We start from the raw sequence: 16,998 nt of genomic DNA, 5'->3' as shown, positions 1-16,998 counted from the left end.
AAGAGAAAGCACATACAGGGAGAGAGAGAGAGAGGCAGACTCCCCGCTGAGCAGGGAGCCTGATGCGGGACTTGATCCCAGGACACTGGGATCATGACCTGAGCCAAAAGCAGATGCTTAACTGACTGAGTCACCCAGGTGCCCCAGTTGAACACATTCTAGAATTCTGCATTTTTACTTCCATTTTGTTTTTGATATCACATTCTACATCTTTTTATTTTTGTGTGTCCCTTAACTAATTATTATGAGTAGAGTTATTTTTGCTAATTTTGTCTTTTAACCTTCATACTAACTTTGTAATTAATCCACTATGTTATAGATAGATGGATAGATAGATAGATATCTCTTTACCAGTGAGAATTTTACTTTCATTTGTTTCATGTTACTAATTAGTGCCCTTTCTTTCCAGCATAAGGACTTTTTTTAAAAAACATTTCTCATAAGGCTGGTTTAGTGGCAATGAGCTTCTTTAACTCCTGCTTGTCTGGAAAACTCTTTTTTCCTCTCCTTCAGTTCTAAATGATAACATTCCCAGGTAGAGTATTCTTGGTTGGAAGTTTTTTCATTTCAGCATTTTGAATATATTACACCAATATTGCACCAATATATTACACCAATATTGCAATATTTCTGCTGAAAAATCTGCTGATGATCTTATGGGGGGGGTCCCATTGTATGTAACACGTTGTTTTTTTCTCACTGCTTTTAAGATTCTCTCTTTAACTTTTGAAATTTTAGTTATAAATATGTCTTCATATGGATCTCTTTGAGGTTATCTTTTTTTTGGAACTTTCTGGGATTCAGCCATTATTTCCTTCAGATAAACTTTCTTCTCCCTTCTCTCTCTCTTCTCCTTCTGAGACTCCTATAATGTGAATGTCATTCTGTTTGATATTGTCTTATAGGTCCCTTGAACTATCTTTACTTTTCAAAATTCTTTTTTTCTTTTTGCTGCTCTGTCTGTGTGAGTTCCACTGCCCTGTCTTCCAGATCACTGATCCTTTCTTCTGTTTTATCTAATCTGCTGTTGACTCTTTCTAACCCGATAGTATATTTTCAGCTCAGTTATTGTTTACAGTTCTGTGGCTTCTGTTTGGTACTTTCTTAGATTTTATTTATTATTAATTTTGGTTGAAGTTCTCACTGTGTTCACCCATTCTTCTCCTGAGTATCTTTATGACCATTACTCTGAACACTTACTCTATCAGGTATTTTAATTATCTCCATTTTCTTTTTTTTCTGAAGTCTTATCTTGTTCCTTCATTTGGAAGAAACTCTTCTGTTTCCTCATCTAGCTCAGCTATTTGTGTTTGTATCTAAGTATTAGGTAAAACAGCTACGTCTCCCAGTCTTGAAAAAATGACCTTGTGTAGGAGATGAACTTTTACCATTCAACCTTGTCCTAGTTCTTGGTTTTCTCTCATACCTTTGTGATTGTCCAAGCAATCTGCCTTATTCTCAGTAGGTCCCAGTTGTTGAGTGTGTGCCAAGACCTGTCAGAGTGTCAAAGGAAGGAATCTCAGTCAGCACCTAGTTTCTGGCTGATTGGAAGACGGACCCTCTGGCAATAGCTTTTAAATTAGGCAAATTTATATAGTCCTATGGGGCTGCAATTGTAAACCCTGCTGGCCTCTTGACTAGGTGATCTACAGGTGTCCCTTGTGTTAGAATAGTGAAAATCGAGGCTCCAGGTGGGTATATAAGCTCCTTTCTGGGAAGTAACAGTGAACTGTAGTGAGACCAAGGGAGAGCACATAGTTGGTGTCCCTTGGTCTACATTCCCTGAAAACCCCTTCATAGCTTCTAGATGTGTGGGAAACTAGAAGCCTGGCCCTCAGGCTAAAACTCTAGGATGAGTAAATAGGTCTTTTTCACAGGAAGACTGCATTGTGTTTCAGTCTGCTGTCTGTGGAGTGCCCTGGGGATAGTAGCCTCCCAAGAACTGTCTCTCCAATTTGTTTCAGTCCCCTGAGACCCAGAAACACAAACCCTCACACACACACACACACCCTAACCAGCCACCAGGACTAGGCAATCAAGGGGAATCCCCTGTGTCAACTGTGTGTAGCTGCTAGCTTTCATGAGACAGGCAGAGTGCACAGTACTGGGGGCACTTTTCAGCTCGGGCAGGGTTGCAGGTGAGTGGCTGTTACCTTTGGAGGGGCAGCTAGAGAGAAAAATTGTATCTTTTAAATTTCATCTTCTAATTGTTTGTTGTTGGTCTATAAAAATATATTTGGCATTTTTAAAAAGATTTCATTTATTTATTTGTCAGAGAGAGAGTACAAGCAGGGGAAGCAGCAGGCAGAGGGAGAAGCAGGCTCCCTGCTGAGCAAGGAGCCCAATGCAGGACTCGATCCCAGGACCCTGGGATCATGACCTGAGCTGAAGGCAGACGCTTAACTGACTGAGCCACCCAGGCGTCCCTATATTCGGTATTTGTATATGACCTTGTATCAAATTGTTTTGCTAAATTCACTTACATCCAGTAAAATGCTGAGTGGAGAACCTTATGACAGACATGCTATGTTGTTCTTAATATTTTACTAGTAAATATAATACTGCTTTAGGTTTTTAGTAGAAAAACTATCAGATTAATAAAATTTCCTTTTATCGCTAGTTTTCTAAAAGTTTTGATCCACGAATGAGTGTTGAATTTTATCAAATGCATTTTCTGCATCTACTGAGATGATAATATGGGTTTTCTCCTTTATTATGTTAATATGGTGAATCACATTTATTGTATTCATATGTAAACCCAGCCCCGCCTTCCTGGGATAAACCCAATGGGATCATGATATTTATTCTTTTTGTTTATCATTGGAGGAAGTTTGCTAATATTTTGTTTAGGATATTGTGCCCTTGTTCATGAAAGATATTGGCCTGATATTTTCCTTAGTTGTAATAACCTTATACGGTTTTGGTATTAAGGTGATGCAGGCCTCACAGAAGTTTGGAAGTGTTTCGTCTTTTTATATTTCTGGAAAGATTTTGAAATATTGATGCCATTTCTTAATTGTTAAGAAATTTTTGGAAGAATTCAGTGGTAAAGTTTTTTGGCATTAGACAGTTGTTTTGTGCATAGCTTTTTAATTACACATTCAATTTCTTTCATTGTAAATATGGAACAGTTCAGATTTTTTACTTGTGCCAGTGCTATTAAGCTTTTCAATAAATGTATCCATTTTTAAAAAAGATTTTATTTACCTGTTCAAGACAGAGAGAAAGAGAGAGCAAGAATGAGCACAAGCAGGGTGAAGGGCAGAGGGAGAAGCAGACTCCCCACTGAGCAGGGAGCCTGATGTAGGACTCAATCCCTAGACATGGGATCATGACCCAAGATGAAGGTAGACACTTAACAAACTGAGCCACCCAGGCATCCTTGAATTTTTGTAAGTTTTGGTCAAAAGTTGTTTTCAATATCATCTGATTATCTTTTTATGCCTGTAAGATATATAGCAGTATCTCTTTTTTCATTACTAGTATTCGTTGTTTGGGCCTTCTTCCTGCTTTTTTCCTTGATTCGTCTTGCTAGGTCTTTATCAGTCTTATTCATCTTTTAAAGAACCAGCTTTTCATTTATTGGTTTTATTTATTATAGTTTTGTTTTCTCTCTAATTGATTACTGGTATTTGAGATACTTGCTTAGATCTCTAGTTTTTATCCTTTCCCTCCCCCCTCAAAATATGTATTTAGGCTGGAAATTTCCCCCCTTGCATCCTACAAGTTTTGATGTTAAATATCTTATGTTAGTTAAAAATACTTTATATTTTCAATAGTGATTTCTCTTTTGATCTATTAGTTATTTAAATATTTCACTGTATAAGTATCACATATCTAGTGATGTTCTTGTTATCTTATTGTCATTTGTGTCTAACTTAATTCTGCTGACCTAGAATGTGATTCTCTTCCTTTAACATTTATTGAGATTTGTTTTATGACCTAGAACCTGGTTACTTTTGGCAAATATTTCATATGAATATGAAAAAAAGTATGCTCTGAAGTTGAGCACAGTGTTCTATATTTATAAGGTCAAATTTATATCATATAGCTCAAATCTTCTATATCTTTACTAAATTTTTTGATTGTTACATTGTGGATTTCTTTATTTTAAAATTTAGTTACTATAAGGTTTTGCTTTATATATTTTTAGGTTCACACAAACTTAAGATCATTATAACTTCTTATTGGAGTAAACCATCTTATAAAATGTCTCCTGTAATCTCTATTAATACTTTCAGCCTTTGTATCTACTTTCTGTTACCAGTATAGCTACTACACCAGTTTTCTTTTATTTAGTGTTTGAATGTTATTTTCCCATGTCTTTACTTTCAACTTTTATTTTTTACTTAAGATGAATCTCTTAAAAAGTATGTATTTAGATTTTTGTTTTGGTATTCAGTCTGAAAATCTTTGCCTTTTATTTTTTTTAAGTATTTTATTTATTTATTTGATAGAGACATAGTGAGAAAGGGAATACAAGCAGAGGGAGAGGGAGAAGCAGGGTCCCCACTGAGCAGGGAGCCTGATGTGGGGCTCGATCCCAGGACCCTGGGATCATGACCTGAGCTGAAGGCAGACGCTTAATGACTGAGCCATCCAGGTGCCCCTAAAATCTTTGCTTTTTAATTGGAGTATTTAGTTCATTTACATTTAATGTAACTACTGATACAGTTGGGTTTAAGCTTATCACCGTCCTCTTTTGAGGACCCATTTTGAGTTTATTTGGGGGGTGGCATAAGAAAGTTGTCCAGTTTCATTATTTTTTAAAGTTTTTTATTTATTTAACAGAGAGAGAGAAAGAGAGAGAGCGTGAGTGCATAAGCAGGGTGAGTGGCAGGCAGAAGAAGAGTAAGACTACCTGCATGTCCAGTTTCATTCTTTTGCATGTAACTGACTAGTTTTCCCAATACCATTTTTGAAGAATCTGTCTTTTCCCTATTGGATATTTTTCCCTGCTTTGTTGAAGATTAATTGATCATATAGTTGTGGGTTTATTTGGGGGTTTTCTTTTCTGTTCACCATGATCAAATAGGATTTGTTCCTTGGATGAAAGAGTGGTCCAATATCTGCAAATCGATCAACACGATATATATCACATTAATTAGAGAAAGTATAAAAGCCAGTAGATGCGGAAAAAAGCATTTGACAACATCCAACATCCATTCATGATAAAAGCCCTCAACAAAGGCCATATATGAAAAACCCATGGTGAACTTCATATTCTGTGGGGAAAAATTGAGAGCTTTCCCCCTAAGGTCAGCAACAAGACAAGGATGTCCACTCTCACTACTTTTATTCAACATAGTACTGGATTCGCCAAGTATATTTTTTCACCAGATATTTTTTAATTATCCCATCTCCCCCTCTATTAGCTTATTAGATATGCATTCTTTTTATTTTCTCTAGAGATTACAAAATCAATTCTCACTCATTAGAACATAATATGAATTTGTACTTGCACCATTTCCTAGATAATGTAGACCTTATAACTCTTTAGCTCCCTTTGTTCCCCTTCCATCTATTGTGTTCTTGATCAAGTATTTTTATTTTAAATATATTTTAAACCCCACAAGACATTATTTTTAAACACTCTAGATATTCATTTAATTTTACCCACATATTTACTGTTTGGTAGTTTTCATTCCTCCATTACCTTGCTTCCATTTTCCTGCTGCCTGGAGAATTCTCTTTAGTACTACTTTTAGTGTGCTCTGCTGTGGTAAATCCTCTTAGTTTTTGTCTGAAAATACCTTTATTTTTTGTCTCTGTCTTTAAAGGATATTTTCACTGTGGCATATAGAAGTCTACATGTAGGATTCTAGCTTGGCAATCATTTCCTTTCAGTGCTTTGAAAATGTCATTCCATTGTCTTCTAGCTTCCATGACTTATTTGAATATCATTTTATTTATTTTTTAAGATTTACTTATTTGTTTTAGAGAGAGAGAGAAAGAGAAAGAGAGAGCACTCAAGGGGAGGGGCAGAGGGAGAGTGAGAGAAGCAGACTCTCTGCAGAGTGCAGAGTCTGGTGTGGGGCTCAGTCCTATGACCCTGAGATCATGACTGAGCTGAAACCAAGAGCTAGACACCTAACAGGCTGAGCCACCCAGGCACCCCCATCATTTCTTTTTAAAAGTCAATGTAGGATCATGACCTCAGGTCTTGATCTCAGGGTGCTAAGTTCAAGCTCTGCATTGGGCTCCATGCTGGGTGTGGAGCCTACTTAATAATCATAATGATGATGATGATAATAATAATTTTTAAAAGTCACTGTAGGGTCTTATGATTGTTACTTTGAAAACATGTATCTTTTTCCTCTCTGGCCATTTTTATTATTTCCTCTTTGGTTTGTAGCAGCATTTTCTTATAAAATGTCTAGGTATGGCTTCATTTATATTTATCCTGCACAGGTTTTGAAGGCCATCTTGAATTTGTTGCTTGATGTCTTTCATCAGTTTTGGAAACTTTTCATTTGGTGTCTTAAAATATTACTGATGTTCCTGTCTCTCCTTTACTTCTAAGTCTCCATTTACATGAATGGTAGAAATTTTCACCATGTCTTATATGTCTCTTACACTCTTTTCTATGTTTTCTTATCTTTTATTTTTTTGCATGCTTCAGTATAGATATTTTTCTGTGGGCCCATCTTTCTTTTCCTTGATCCTCTTTTCTGTTGTGTCTAATAGCTTGCTCCCCCTTCTAGTGAATTCTCAATTTCAGAAATTTTATTTTTTAGTTCTAGTATTTCCATTTGATTCTTCTATATAGGTTCAAAATCCTCATCTTGTCGTCTCCGGGACACATTAGTCACAGTTACCTTAGAGTCTGTAGTTGTTGTTAGCGAGAGTATTAATGTGATATTAGCTTCTCAATTGTAGCAGTAAACAGAAACCTCACCCACACTATTTAAAGAATAGCAGGGAATCTGGATTCTCATACGAAATCTCTTGGATTTTACATGTTGGTCACTGATTTAAATATTCTAGAAACATCCTAGAGAGACCAATGAAAACATTTATCCAGGCTGGATCTAGCCAATTTGTTGCTTCTCACTTAGAAGATATGAAAATCGGAAGTGGGGTAATCGCACAGGGTCCCAATAGCCCTGTTTACCTGTTTAGAAAAGAGTCCTGGATGGAGGGGAGTAAGGGAGGGAGGCAGATGGAAGGGAGGCATCAGAAGTATAGATGTTAATATGTTTCAGGTAGAGGAACTTTATAAGGTCCTGGGAAGCAGACAAACACTCCAGATGGTTTTAATAGATGTGAGGACAGAGGGGATGTGTGGCCCACTCCTGGGGTGAAGGTGGCAGCAAAAGGCCATAGAAGAAGTTCCAGAGCCTAAGCATAGAGCTTATCCCAAACACAGCCTGTAGAGGTCCCCACATGGGACAGGGACACGACTAAGAGAGCCCCCAGCCACAGGAGCCAGGGAGAGAGGGAGGCAGGATGTCTTAGCAAAGACCTAAGTGAACCTCTGGCCTCACCCCTTGTCCACTACCCCTTAGTCACTCTGACTTCTATGCCCTTGAAATATGGTAGCTGTATCAGGGGTTTGGGAATCTTCTTCTTGGGATTATTCTTCCTTCAAATATCCACACGGCCCTTTATCTCACTTTATTCAAGTGTTTGTGAAACTTCACCCCTTCCACGAGTGCTCAGACACGCCTGATCCCACTCCCTAAAATAGCTCACACCCACACACCAACCCTTTACTTCCCATTCCCATTTCCTTGCTCTCTTATCTTTAGCAACTAGTGGGCAATCCTTACTATTCAAGGACCCATACCTGTGAATTCACTCACTCACTAAAATTCACTGGTAGCCCCCAGATCAACACCCACCGTGGTTTTGTAGTCATGTGCAGAGATGCACGGGGTGCTGAAAGCATTGAGCCCCCTACCGGTGCACACTCCCAGCGGAGATCCAACACCATGACACCGCCTTCTGGTTCCAGCTCTCCTACCATTAAAAGTATCCTTTTCATGGCCTGTTTAGCACCACTTTTTGTTGTTGTTGCATTTTTGTACTTTTTGTTGATTCTGCTATTTAAAATGGCTCCTGGGCGGAGCTGAAGGCTGGCCAGTATCCCTAAGCACAAGACGGCTGCGACGTGTCTTGTGAAGCAAACAGGTGTCTCAGATAAGCTTTATTCAGCCATGAGTTAAAAGCGCTGTGGGTTACAAGTTCAATGTTAATGAGTTAACAAGATATATTAAATGAGAGGTCTTTAAAGAAAATACGCATAAAGTAAGGCTATGTATTGAGCGGTTGACAAAAATGTAATGACCAAAGGCTGGTAGGAACTTAAGCCTGCATTTCTCCTGGGAACAGTGTTTCAGTATTTGCTAATTCAGCAACTTTATAGAACAGTTATAACTGCCATGAATAAGGAGAATCTACTGTATCTGATCTTATGTATTATATATTTGCTTATCATCTATCTCTAGAGGGTAAGTCCGAAGGAGGAAGAGGCTTTGTCCAACCAGCTCAGAGCTGCGATTAGAATAATGGCCAGCGACAGGCCTTCAGTAAACATTTGTGAAATGAGTCAGTGATGGCGGGGCAAGCCCACACAATCATTATTTTTAATTTCAGGGCTGAGAAGGAGTTTAGGAAAGGATTTGGGAAGGAGACACCTGAGAAAAATATTTATTTGTTTAAAATGAATTGAATCAGGCAGCTATCTGTGGAAAGAGTCTGGGACCAGTGCGTGCCAAGGTCCTGAGGCAGGTGTAGCCTTTTGCTTGGTAACCAGAGAGGAAATACTCACCTCTCCACGCCCACCACTCAGAATTGGGCCCAGAACATAGTCAGTGTTTGAGGGGAATGCGTCCAATGCTCACATGTGATATTTGAATGCCAAACCAGGGGATGGTAGAGAAAACCCTGAAGAGACAAATTAAGTTTCTTCCTATCCCAGCAGGGTAGAGGACTTAGAATAGAGATGAAAAAGCATTGTTACACTGTCACAAATCAAATGGGGATTGTGACCTCACACACCCATGTGCTGGACCCCAGGACACCTCCCCCTCGCTGAGGCCTGGGTTTCAGGGGTGACTTAACAGTGGCCAGGGGAGTGCCCTGCCCGCTGACTCCAGTCCCAGTCCATCATGCTCGCCACCCTGTGGCTGCTTCTCAGCCTCGCCATCCCTGTGCTGGGCTTCCACACGACCTTCAGCTGTCCCAACGAGAAGTCATGCCAGAAAGCCCTCCTCTCCGACAATGACATCTTTCTGCCCTGCAACTCTTCTGGGGCACACTGGTACTTCTTCTTCCTGCAAGACAAGGCCAGCTGGTCCAATAAAGTCTCTAGCGTTTCCAACATAGAAATCATACCCGGGACCGGCATTCTCATCCGAGACCCGGCGCCCTCCCAGACGGGCTTCTACCACTGCCAGGACAGGAACGGCATCCCAGTGGTGCAGTACGAGATTGACTTCCAGGATGTCAGCACCTTACACATCACCCACAGAGGTCTGGGCCAGAAGCCCCTGCAGAATGAGACCCTGAGTCTGGGTGGCGAGGAACTCATCTTCACCCGCTGGGAGCCCTGGCAGGACTGTAACCGCTGCGGGGAGCCCGGGGAGCGGAAGCGGCTGGGCTACTGCTACATCAAGGAGCCGCTACAGGAGCCCACGCCGTGCTGGCTCTATCTGGGGGATCTGAAGCTGTGGTCCAGTCGCATGCGGCCAGAGATGCAGGTGGAGGCCTGCCAGGTCCCATGCAAAATATCCACGGTGGATTTCATCACCTTCGACAACTTCGAGATCAGGGAGGATTTGGGGTCCGTGTGGCTCACCTGCCCCCTGGGATCTATCTACAGGTGACTCCGAGGGGGGCCATTTAAGAGAGGGGGGCAACTACAGCCCAGAAGGGTGCAGTCCTTGCCCAAGGGGAGCCGTGGTGACCCTAAATCCTACACACTTGACCGTGGGGATCCCCCCCACCCTTTGTCCCCACGGGCCTGTGACAGCCCCTCCCTTGGGGGGAGCCCAAGCAAACTCTTGGGGCCTCTGCAGCCACCTGCTCTGTCAAATACGGTCCCACCCGTCCCTCTGGTATTCTCTTCCTTATTCCCGCTGTGGCTGCACTTCTTCTCTTTCCCACTCTCTTGCCTCCCTTCCTCTTTTTTTTCTCCTCCTTTAAGTATAAAAGTAGCACGTAGTCTCTGCCAAGACCCCACAGCTCAGGAAAGGGCACCCGCCCCTGCTTTCTAGCCTGGGACACCTGCTCCGTGTCATTTGCCAGACAAGCAGTTCCCGAGTGCCAGTCGTTGGGAACCCCAGAGAAGAACCGAGAGAGGTGGGGCGCCTGGGCAGCTCGTTCGGTCAAGCATCCAACTCTTCATCTCGCCCAGGTCTTGATCTCAGGGTCATGAGTTCAAGCCCCACATTGGGTATGGAGCTGGGTATGGAGCCCACTTTATTTTTTTTTTTTAAAGATCTTTTCATTTATTCATTTGGGAGAGAGAGACACAGAGAGAGCACAAGCAGGGGGAGCAGCAGAGGAAGAGCGAGAATCAGGCTGCCTGCTAAACTAGGAGCCCGATGTGGGACTTGATCCCAGGACCTGGAGATTGTGACCGAGCCAAAAGCAGATGTCTAACCCTCTGAGCCACCCAGGCACCGCAGGTGGAGTCTACTTTAAAAAAAAAAAAAAAAGAAAGAAAAGAAAAGAAAAAAAAGAATCAAGAGAGGTCCCTGAGATTTCAAGGGCTGCCCCGTCTCTAAGGAGCTGGGTAGAGTGGCATTCCATGGAAGGTTTATGTCTTGGACTCTGGATTCAGCCAGGCCTGGTCTCCATACTTCCCAGCTGTGTGCTTTGGGGCCTGTGGCTTCTCTCTGGGCCTCAGGCTCCCCGTCTGTTGAATGGGGGTTGGATGAGTTTCCTCGGGCTTTCCACTGGGTGGCTTAAAACACCTGAAATGTATTCTCTCACAGTTTCGGAGGCCAGAAGTCCAAAGTCGAAGCGTCCCCCGGGCCCCACGCCCTCTGAGATGCTGGGTGAAACCCGTCCTTGCTTCCTCCTCGCTTCTGGGAGTGGTGGGCAATCCTGGGCCTTCCTTAGCTTGTAACCACGTCCCTGAACTGCCCGTCACCACTTGGCCTTTTCCCGGTGTGTTTGTGTCTGTGTCTCCTCCTTTTCTTTAAAGGACGCAGGTCCTATTGGATTTAGAGCCTGGGGACACTTCCGTCAGACCCCATCTTAACTGATCACATCCGCAACAACCCGATTTCCCAATAAGGTCACATTCCGAGGTCACATTCCGAGGTTTAGAACACACACTTGGTGAGGACACTCCCCAGGTCAGTCCGGAGGTCTTGTGGGACCCTGGCCTCATGGGGTCATTGTGATGTCCATAAAGGTACTTACAGCAGTGTCTGAGGAAAGTTCCACACTCTCAGAGGTGTTAGCTTTTCCTCGTAGGATTATTGGCCTCGTCAATATTGTCGGTTGAGTGCTCCTTCTCTTCCCCAGCCACGATGGCTGTGATACGGGCCTGATCCGCGTGTTCGCTTACATGGTTCCACTGAGGGCTTATAAGCCAAATGCTGTTCTTGGTACCGGGGATCAGGGGAGACCAAAACTGGGAAAAATTCCTGCCCTCATGGAGCCATGAACAATCGCATGAATAAAACATACAGTATTCTATGTGGCAGTGGTTAAGGGCCGGGAGGGGAGATGGGAGTGGAGGAGAGGATCGGTTTAAACACAGAGGGCAGGGAAGTCATCTGAGAAGTTGCCGAGACTGAAAGGAGGTGAGGGAGACCTGGGTGCTGAGGGAGATCGCTCCTGGTGGAGGGAGGGGCAGAGGCCCTGAGACAGGTTGGGGCCCAGCCTGCTGGAGGTCCACCTGGGAGGCCAGTGCAGCTGGGGCAGAGTGAGAGAGAGAGGGAGAGCAGAGAAAATGAGGCCAGGCAGGGAGAGCAGGGGTGGGGCGTGGGGGGCAATCCCATAGGCAAGTGTTCTGGCTCATTTCTCCAAACAGCCCTGTGAAACAGGTAAAATCTTTACATCCCCAGTTTTCAGATGACAACGTGGAGGCTCAAAAAGCTAGGGACCTATGTCCCTGGCCCATTTAGGGCAGGAGGATAGGGCTCTGAGCTCCCTGCCAGCCGGGCCCTGCTTTCCCCCAGCACTCCTGAGGGGGTGCCCGTCTCCACATCCTGTCCCGACCTCTGTCCCCCACGCAGCCCCGGGCTGCTGCAGCTCACCTTGTCCTCCTTTGCAGGCCCATCCTCTGGGAAGTCAACGACATCCCCCTGACCTGGCAGGGCCAGCTCTCCAACCAGGTCCTGAGCAGCATTCTGGAACCCACCAGCGGTGGCAGGCAGCTTCAGGTCTTCGAGCCGGCCATTTACAAGTGCTTCGTGAAGCAGGAGCTCATGGCTCGCTTCAACCCCAGGCCCTTTCCGGATGTGCCGGAGACCCTCCAGCAAGAGGAAGCCGGACCACAGCTGGAGTCAAGGGAGGCCCGGAAGGGGAAAGCCAGGTCTGTCCTCAAGGGGCTCAAGCTAATGCTGCTGGTAGGCATCGTTCTGGGCCTGCTCGGCCTGCTGCTCAAGCTCTGCCACCCTTCCCAGCACAAAAGAAGCGACCAGGTGCTGCTGGTGAAATAAAGCGAGCCCCCGGGGCCCAGGACGCCTGGTCTCCCGCGTCCTCATCCCCGGAACGGTCCTTCCCACGGCAGCCGGGGCGTGGGCCTGGGCAGGGGCACGAGACAGACCCACAGCTACAGCCAAGGCCGCGTCTTCCCTGTCCCGGGTCGTGCTCCGTTAATTCATTAGCGATCTCCATCCCACAGATGGGGAAGCCGAGGCAAAACTACTGTCTAGAGACTGGCGGGGGCTGAGGGCTCTGGTCTCCAGTGTGAACTCAGGTTGCCAGGCTCACGTCTTGTGTTCCTCCCGCGGGGAGGGAGGGATGGAATGAGACCATGTGCAGGGCGAGTCTCTGGGAGTTGGTAAACTGTCGCCACCTTCCTGACTGCATTCCCACAAGGACAGGGGCTGAGATGGAACTGGGGCGGGGAGCCCCGAGACTCTGCAGATCTGCTCCAGGCTGCTTGCTGCCTTTCCATGCCTTTTTTTCCATGCCTTTCGCCTGCCCCCACTCTGCCCCCGCTGTGCCTAGGGCCTTTGGGCTTAACCATCTCTCTCCAAGGCAGAGGGTGCTGCCAGGGGAGTGGCCCAGGGCCGCTGGATACGTGTCACCCTTCCTGGCTCTTGCAGGGCAGAGAGCCCCTTCAGGCCCCTGAGAAGGAGAGACAGACCCCTCTACCAGGACAAGGCGCCGGGCCTGGCCCAGCTGGCCCACGGGAATCACCAAGCCTGGCTGTTCCCAGAAATTATATACGCTGTTCAGCAGAGTACAAGAGTGAGAAATCAAATATTAATGCCTTGTAAAATTCATGGCCTTGAGAGTCCATTGTGAAGCCACGACAGGACAAATCTGAAACTTCCAGAACAGAACTTCTGCCCCTGAGTAGAGGGCAGAGCTCACTCCTCACTTACCAGACACTGTTGCCAAAACACTTAAGGCTTCATGCGGTGCCCAGAGACACAAAGATTCCTGCAGAATGGGGGGACATTTGTGGAGAACTAAACGGGGTCCATCGGGAAGCAGAGGCAGAGAATCACAAAGACGGGAATGAGAAATATTTGTGAACTTTCTGGCAGGATCGGAAATCGCACCCTTCATGAACATTATGTCCTCACGGCCTCCCAGGAGGCTGGGGTTCCTATGAACCTGGTCTTGTAGTTGAGAATATCAGTGTAGAGGGGGTTCAAGCGCCCGGCCTGAGGTCACACGGTGAACTTGGGAGGAGGCCTCTGGGCCGCTCCCAACCAGCTCCCCAGAAACCCCCAGTGTCCTCACCCACAGGGGCACATTGTGTGGTATCTGGGGGCAGAGGAACCGGAGCCGAGAACAGGCCTGTCCACACAGCCTAGAAGTTCACAAACCACAGCCTAGGCAGTCGGTGACCCGCCATGACAGGCAGACCCTCAGGTGATCCCAGCGACTGTCGCCTCCTGGCCTCTGTGACTTGTTTCCAATCATATCCCTCTTCCCATTGTGAAGGTATCAGAATGTCAGGCCTGGATTAGATCATGTCACGTAAGACTGTGTCTTCACCTGCGGGAGCGAGGGGGGCCTGCAGGCCGGACGAGGTCCGCGGCCATGTTGAGCATGTCTGCTTGGTGGGGACCGTGAGCTGCCTCTGGGAGTGGCAAGTGGTCTTTTGGACCTGAGGCCGCAAGGCAGTGAACTCTGCCAACCACCTGAAGGAGGTCGGAAGCGGGTTCTCAGTCAAGCATCCGGATGAGAACACAGCCCGACCAACATTTCCATTGCAGCCTTGGGAGGCCCTGAGCAGTGGACCCAGTCCAGCCACTCTGGATTCCTGACCCGCAGACACCGGGGTGTCACGCATGCATGTTATTTTAAGCCACTGAATGTCTGGTAATTTGTTATGCCGTGGTAGGCAACCAAGACACCCCCCACCCATTGCCCCAAGCCCACCCTGAGGTCCTCTGTAGCTTTAGCAGTTACGCAGATGGTCCCTTGCGCCAGGCATGGGCCAGGCTGACAGCAGAGCGCTTGGTGCCCCTGGGAGCCACCTGTACCCAGAAGGCACGGGAGTGGGAGCTCCGAGTCCAGGCCACATTCTACACATTCCCTCCGAGGGTCCTCAGTGACATTGAGCTTCCAGCAGGTGCAGCAGTGAGCGGCTCCGTAAGGCGCTGTGGACTGGGTTAGCCCCTTCCCGGCCTTGCTCTCCCTCCCTTCTGCTCCCCGAGATTAGATTCTTCGAATATTTTCTCCCCCCAGCATTCCCTCTCCTCCCCCAGGACTCCAAAGATATGGACGTCAGAGCTGTTGTTGTCCCCCCGGGCCCCTGGGACTGTTGATTTTCCTCCCATCTTCTCTGCTTTGCGGGCCAGAGAACGTCTATCCTCTCTCAAGTTTGCTGACACCTTCCTATGTCATCTCCCTTCTGCCCCTCAGTCTGTCCGGTGAGCCGTTTACTTGGGTTAATGTATTTTGTAGTTCTCAAATTTCCATCTGATGGTTCATACCTACCTCCTGCCTCCTCGTTGATATTTTCTATTTTCATATTTGCTTTTGGGGGACTCCGAGCTGAGATGCCAGGGTTGCTAAAGCGGTGGCCTGCCTGAGCCAAGCAGAAACCATGCACGAGGGGCAAGGCCTGGAGGGGGCTGTGGCAGTCGGTGTAGGAGTTTTTATACTAGTGGGGACTGGGGGGCTGGGGCCATGCCAGAAAATTCTAGCTGATTTCCACCAGGCACAAATGCAGGCCTCTCATTCCTCCGAGAGCTTCTCATGCTTCTTGAAACTGAGATATCTGAGCGAAGCTGTTTCAACTCATAAAAACTGGCTCAGAAATGTTTTCAAACACAGCCCCAGCCAAATAAAACACATCAGCCCACAGGTGTTAGTCTGTGGACTCTTGCTTCAACCTTTATCAGGGTCAACTGGACATTTATGTTTTCAATTATTCATTCAATAAATATTTATGAGCTGGAGTCGCTAGGGACAGCTTCTCTCAAGAGGTGACATTTCGGATGAGCTCAGATGAGCCTTGAACAATGAGAAAGAGCCAGATAAGTAGGGGTCTCGAGGCGGTGGGTATTGGGTTCCTATAGCTACTATAACAAATGACCACCAACGGAATGGCTTGAAACAACATGGATGTACAGTTGTACACTTGGAGGTCAGAAGACCAAAATGGGTCTGATTTGGGTCTTGACTGAGTCTAAAATCAAGGTGTCAGCAGGGCTGGATTCCTCTGGAGGCTCAAGGCAGGGAATCCTATGCTCGCCCCTCCAGCTCCTTCACAAGTCCTCCAACCTCAAAGCCAACAGCGGGGCCTTTTCAGATCTCTGTGCCTGACTCTCTGACCAACGATTCCAGGGTCACATCTCCTTCTTCGACTCTTTGACTCTCCTGCTTCCCTCTTACAAGTCTTACAAGGACTTTCAGGATTACATCGGGCCCACCCAATAATCCAAATAATGTCCCTATCCCAAGATCCTGACCTTGATCATACCTGCAAAGTCCCCTCCACCATGTAAGTAACATTTTTCACAGATGCAGGGGTTTGGAGCAGAACCCTTTGAGGAGCTGTCATTCAGCCGGTCCCAAGTGGTTCTGGGCAGAGGCAGTGTGTATGAAGGCTCCAGAGTGGGTATCTACTTGGTGGATGGGGCTGACTGGGGCAGGGAGGACAAGAGGGAGGGAGCACAGCCAGATCCTGTAGGGCCAGGTAGGCCAGGGCTTTGGATTCTGTCTGAAGTGAGATGGGAGCCACGGGAGGCTTTTGAGCAGTGGAGACCTTTGATCTGATGTCCAATTAAAAAGGTGATTCTGGGGGGTGCCCAGGTGGCTCAGTGGGTTAAGGCCTCTGCCTTCAGCCCAGGTCATGATCTCAGGGTCCTGGAATCGAGCCCCACATCTGGCTTTCTGCTCAGCAGGGAGCCTGCTTCCCCTTCTTTCTCTCTCTCTCTCTCTGCCTGCCTCTCTGCTTGTGATCTCTGTCTGCCAAATAAATAAAATCTTTAAGAAAAAAAAAAGTGATTCTGGGGCTACTGGGTGGCTCAGTCATTAAGTACCTGCCTTGGGCTCAGATCATGATCCTGGGGTCCTGGGATCGAGCCCCACATTGGGCTCCCTGCTCGGCGGGAAGCCTGCTTCTCCTTCTCCCCCCCCCCCCGCCCCCGCTTGTGTTCCCTCTCTGACTGTCTCTCTCTGTCAAATAAATAAAATCCTTAAAAAAATAAAAAAATAAAAAGGTGATTCTGGCAACATAGAGATCCTGATGGGTAAGGATGGGGAGTGGCAGCCACTCTCCATTCGGTCAACTGGGCAATGAGAAGCTTCCATCACCCAGTGAGAGAAGCAGTGAGGCCAGCCCTCGCCACCTCTTCCCCCCACCTCCGAGTGCCGTGGAAGGCACCACATGCCCCATATTCC

At 46.4% G+C, this 16,998-nt stretch overlaps 1 protein-coding gene across 1 annotated transcript; it reads left to right on the top strand.

The window, feature by feature from the left end:
• Positions 1-9,110: 9,110 nt before the first annotated feature.
• Positions 9,111-12,623, top strand: FAM187B (family with sequence similarity 187 member B; the record flags this gene model as incomplete). The annotated part of the gene is made up of 2 exons (XM_080828440.1): positions 9,111-9,826; positions 12,236-12,623. Exons 1-2 carry the CDS (start codon positions 9,114-9,116, stop codon positions 12,621-12,623), a joined length of 1,101 nt encoding a protein of 366 aa, XP_080684566.1. The 5' UTR covers positions 9,111-9,113.
• Between the last annotated feature and the right edge of the window lie 4,375 nt (positions 12,624-16,998).

This window comes from Martes martes (genome assembly GCF_963455335.1).
Source record: "Martes martes genome assembly, chromosome: 17".
Lineage (NCBI taxonomy): Eukaryota > Metazoa > Chordata > Mammalia > Carnivora > Mustelidae > Martes > Martes martes.
This window is presented reverse-complemented; position numbering and strand designations above follow the sequence as displayed.